Source organism: Nannobrachium achirus (genome assembly GCF_963921795.1).
Source record: "Nannobrachium achirus genome assembly, chromosome: 10".
In the NCBI taxonomy this organism is placed as follows: domain Eukaryota; kingdom Metazoa; phylum Chordata; class Actinopteri; order Myctophiformes; family Myctophidae; genus Nannobrachium; species Nannobrachium achirus.
In genome coordinates, this window is record NC_137819.1 from 9,135,464 (window position 1) to 9,141,216 (window position 5,753).

At 41.8% G+C, this 5,753-nt stretch overlaps 1 protein-coding gene across 1 annotated transcript in view; it reads right to left on the minus strand.

Annotated features, from left to right (window-relative positions):
• The window catches only part of rbm24a (RNA binding motif protein 24a), a gene marked incomplete at both ends in the record, with an annotated part of 21,408 nt that extends 15,921 nt beyond the window's left edge, over nt 1-5,487 (minus strand). The window contains one exon of the mRNA XM_080735829.1: nt 5,320-5,487. Coding sequence (XP_080591955.1) covers nt 5,320-5,487 — 168 coding nt within the window. The remainder of the gene's footprint in view (nt 1-5,319) is intronic.
• Between the last annotated feature and the right edge of the window lie 266 nt (nt 5,488-5,753).

Sequence of the window (5,753 nt, forward strand, 5' to 3'; positions counted from 1 at the left end):
CTGGGGAAAATCATCTTCATCCCATTCTGCATGGTAGTGGTAGTTTTTGGGGTTCCTTGCAAAACAAAGCATTACATTGGGGGCTTTGCTTACTTTGAAAGCCACAAAGGGAGCTCACGGGCCATTCTTGATGTCAATCAATCAAGTCACAGATGCCATTTCTTTAAGTCATGTGGTCTACCTGCAACCTTTTGGGCTCCCCTGCCCTAGTGTGTGTAAGCAGTGGTGTAAAGTAACACCACATTTGTAGGTACTTTTAATTACCTGGAGTATTTCCAATTTTCATCTATAAGCTCACAATGTGTCACATTGTGAGCTTATAGATCATTTATTTGATCAAAACAGTGGGTAGACCCACAGACTGCTCTACCCCTGGTTCCAGGGTCATGCATAGAGGCTAGAGCACTGTAGAGAGGGCAGGGGCTCAAACTAGAGATGCTTCGATTTGGGGCCGATACCGATAACCGATCAACTGGAATCAGTATCTTCCGATACCGATATTCCCAATCACAGCGCCAAATCCATAAATTCTTCTTTTTATTGTGTTACTGTAGCAGCATTTATATATTTAACGATTCTTCTTACAAAACATTGACATTGTATATTAAGTATAAACATTAGGAGACTGCAGGCTGAGGTCCGTTGGTATCCAATTCAACTTGTAGGAGTTGAAGCTGAGGTTACATTCAGTCCCACAGATAAATATTGTGTGGGGTGGGCAACTTTGATGATGGACTATATTTCCACACTCACTCCAGAGGGCCACATTGCATATACTGTCAAAAATAGCGATCTACAAGCTCAAAATGTGTCATGCTGTGACGTGTTTTGAGCTTGTAGAGCTTGTAGATCAGCTATTTTTGGTGGGACTTTTGGGGTGGTCTTTTTGTGGGGGTCCCTCCCATTTCACACCAGAAATGTAGTACAGTGACCTTAGCATATGCTTGCTGGACGTCTCAAATAAAGACTTACTTGCAGCTGCACTTGACATCTCTACATCAGGTGAAACTAAAATTGACTGATGGCAGCCAGCTCATTTATGTTAAAGTATAAATAATTATTATTATAGTGGAATTATAATGATTTAGTCAAATGTCAATCTTGATATGGGCCACAGATATTGGGCAAGCCATTAAAACAAAACTTAATTTTTTTTTGTAAAAGGGCACTACTGACAGTCCCATCATAACACTCTGAATGAATACAAGACGGATCAAAACTAAACGTATATTCCTAACCCTAACCTCAGTAAAAACAAACACAAGAAGAACTGCACTCTTTGTCGAGGTGTCAACTTGCCAAGCACCACTGTCATCACCGCTTCCAAAGAAAACTGATCAATTATTACCAGTGACATCACCACTGTCATCACCAGGAATACTGGTCCCTCATTGGCTGTTAATGATGATGTTGCCAGAGATGCTGGTCCCTGATTGGGCTACGGTCTTCAACAAGAGGAGACACCGACATACATACGTAAATACATACCTAGCCAATCGCAGAATAATAAAGTGGTTCTCAAACCTCTCCGGCTGCAGTACCCCGGCCCCTTATACTGATTTCAAAGCCAAGTACCCCCCTTCCTCTGACAGGTGCAGGTGCATACAGATGTTCAACAGTATAGCGAAAATAGAAGATCTACAAGCTCACATAGGGGTCTGTCATGTTTCTTACACATACACAGGTTCTTTACAGGGTCAACTAGAACTGCACTCTGTAGTATCGAGGTGCCAACTTGCCTCTTGTGCACAATTATGGCCTACTTGTGTGCCAACAGAGCGGGCCATGATGTGCGCTCACCACTGGCATCATGACATCACCAATGGCATCACCAGGAATACTGGTCCCTCATCTATACTATAATTTTGCGAATGTCTGTCTGAGTGAGTGAGTGTCTGTCTGTATGAAACAGCGTTTCTCCTCGGTGGCTGCAGCAATTGATCTAAAATCGCATCACCATCAGCATATGAACACACCTGACATAACTGTGAAGCCCGTTTGTCACTTTCACAAATCGTATGCTGTATAATAGCATTTTTATGGTGTATCTATATCTATTTAGCCTACAGTACCTTTTGTGACCACACATGTTAAGGGAGGGGCGCTGTTGTTCAGGCCATGCACAATCACACACAAACCCACACACACACACACACACACACACACACACACACACACGGGGGGGGGGGGGGAGTGTGTGTGTGTGTGCAGGCGGGCGGGCGGGCGGGCGGGGGGGGGGGGGGGGGGGGGGGGGGGGGTTAGCCATTAAACGAAACGGGTATTTCTTACATTGATGCTCCTACAGTTAAAGTTACTTTCCATCCCTCATATACTGTATGCACAGTGCACACATCCCATAACCCACACACTGCACATCATTTCGGAGCTCATATCTTTGAACGGGTAAGGGCTAGTTGGCTATTATTGATGACGTTGCCAGAAATGCTGGTCCCTGATTGGGCTACGAGCTTAAACACATGTTGTTGGTAACCCACCCATGTGTGATTCGGGTTCTGCAGAAGGTGTGTCCACATGGAATGAATGGTGATTGGATCTCAAAGGAGATCTGATCTCCTTTGAGACGTTTTTAATTTTGCAAATGTCTATTTTTATAAAAAAGAAAAAAAAACATAAAAATATTACTAGAAAATCATGTACAGTCATTTGTAATTATATAACTGCTGTGAATCTTTTTCTACTTATGAATCATGTCTAACTCATCACTGATATGCGCTCCCACACACCAGGTGGGGCTAATGATTATCAAGTGACACAAATGTATTTAAAGACATTGTTCTCCTGTTTCCTGTCATACTGAAGAAGACCTTAGGGGTCGAAACGTCTATATTTTTTGCTGTTTTGCTAAATAAAAATTGGAGCTACAGAGAAAGTGAGTGCGAGCTATCTTGTTTGTTTCTAGTACTACTGCACTGTCAGTTTTTAGCTCAGCACCAAAGACAGGAGGATGTGCGTTACTTTTTCTCTAAATGGATCAGTGAACACATGGTAACATAAAGACCACTGTAACTGCTCTTCAGAGAGCATGACATTTGCTCGCGCCATCTCTGACAACAACACTGAAAGGTGAATCCATTTTGTTACACCTAATCAGACCAGGCATGCGATGTTGTCACAGAGATGCCAGCACAACTAGGGGTCCTAAAACAGCACTCTTCATCATGGCATATCATTTGTCACAGACAGTGCAATACCCATTGAGTAGTTGAAGGCATCACACAGATATGATGTTGTCACTATATGATGTTGTCACTATATATGCCATCAAGTATCTCCATATTTGGGCTTAGTTACGCGGGTTTCGACTCCCGATCCTGACTACCTTTTCTGCGTGTCACTCCCCTAAAGTCCCCTTCTCTCCCTCTCTATTACCTGTCAGACTACTACTGTATATCAATAAAGGTAAAAAGCAACAAAAACATTGTATCTTGAAAATAATTAAAGAAAGAAAGAAAAAGAAAGAAAGAAAGAAAGAAAGAAAGAAAGAAAGACAGACATGTCCTGGCATGTCAGTCTGACCAGTCTGACATGTCCTGGCCATGCACATGAACAAGACAGACTCACAGTAATGGATCTAAATGTTATAACCACTAAACTGCACAGCAACAAATGATGTACAAGTAGTCTAGCCCAGTGTTTCTCAACCACTGTGCCTGGGGACCTTTGGTGTGCCCCTGAGATGGGTCAAGTGTGCCCCTTGAAACTGCATGAAAGCCAGTATTGTATTTATCATTTTAAAAAATGATTTAAACTAGTGAAAACAGACGATCTACAAGCACACAACGCCTCGCGGTGGAGGCGTTGTGTGCTTGTAGACCTGCTGTTTTCACTACTGTTGTGCGACAGCCTTGTATGATGAAGCAGGGCTTTACTTTGCGAAGAAACGTACCGGTACACATTTGAAACTTGGAGAAACAAGGTTTCTTCCCGACAGTGACGATATTTACACCCCTGTATTATGTTGGTGTGCCCATGGATTCTTGGGACATGAAAAGTGTGCCCATGCAGAAAAAAGTTGAGAAACACTGCTCTAGCCTACTGTATGCTTTCTGTGAATGGACCAGTTATAAATAGCATAGTTCATCTGACAGGAGTTGTACAAGAGATAAGGATGCTTTCTACCAGATTATACAGTCCAAAGAAGACATCATTATGAGTTATGACAGCTGTGAGGGAGTGTGCATGCATGGAGATGATAATCAGTGGTGGAAAAAGTACTCACATATCATACTTAAGTAAAAGTATCAAAACTGCAATAAAATGCTCTGTTCTGTTGTAGGCCTACCAAAAATGAATGTACAAAATGATTGAAAATAGCCGATCTACAAGCTCACAACGCATCGCATCAATAGCCTAGGTATAAAATAGGGGTTAACTGGTTTATGTATGTTTTAAAATATTATAATAAAGTGATATCTGCAAAGTAACTTGTAACTAAAGTGGAGTAAAAGTACAATATTTGGAGCCGAGCTGTAGTGGAGTGAAGTAAAAGTAGCCTATTGGTAGGAAATACCTCAACATTGTACTTAAAGTACATAGGTAGGCCTACTTAAGTAAATCTACTAATAGTTGCTTTCCACTGATGATAATGATGATGCATGAATGCATGCATGAACCAGAACTTTCCACTTGTTGTGCGCAACTGGTTTAGAAACATGCTGGGGTTCATATAGCCTATAGTGTCCACACAGTCTGTCAGATACAATCCTCACTTTTAACTTTAGGCTATCCATTTTGTCTGAGTGTGGTGTATTATAGGCCTACAACACTAGATCCACTCAGGAATGATGTAACCAAATGCATCCAGCGCCGGGAAGAAGCCGGCATCCAACTTTTAGTTAGGTTACATTTGTACACTAGTCGCATGCAGCCGCAGCAGCAGCCCTTGATTAAGACTATATCATCATCATCATCATCATCATCTATGTAGGCTAGGCCTATTTGATCGAGTTTGACTTTTACTTTCGTATACAAAAGCAAAAGTCAGACTCGATAAAACACATAGATGACATACAAGGATAGATTCCAGGGTTAAATTAACTGGGAGGTTTAGTTAGATTAGAGCAGGGCTAGATTAGAGCCATGGTCTACAGTAAAAACATAAATTATGGTCAATTAAATATTGTGAAACTAAACTGCACGCATGCAACTAAACCCAACTCCCAACATTAAGTGATGACATGTGATGGCATGCAGGCACTGTGAGCGCACAGACAAATATAGGCCTACCTATGTTGAATTATCGCATGCAGAAAGTCCCATTCAGAATAACCATAATACTGAATCATATAGGCTACTTACAAATCCATATCCCCTGGACTTGCCGGTCTGTCGGTCGGTGATCACCACCGCCTCCTCGATCTCTCCGAACACTTCGAAGTATTTCCTGAGGCTGGAGTCGGTGGTGTGGTAGGGAAGACCCCCGACGAAGATCTTAGTGTAGGTGGTGTCCTTCTGCGTGGTGTGCATCTTCTTATGATAGCTCGATACTTCTTCTTTTAGTTTTTAGTGCAAAAATATATAAATCTCTTAAAAAAAGGGAACAATAAATAGGAACAATAAAAAAATATAATAGTGCAATAAAGTTCTCCTTATCAATAAGTTATTGCCTCAGAAGAGGATGACTGTTAGAAGAGAGAGAGAGAGGAGATATGGTAGAGAGAGATAGGGTGTCCACAGAGTCAGAGGTAGGTGGTGTATTCATCAGGTGTTGTTGTCAGGCTGTTCTTTGGTAA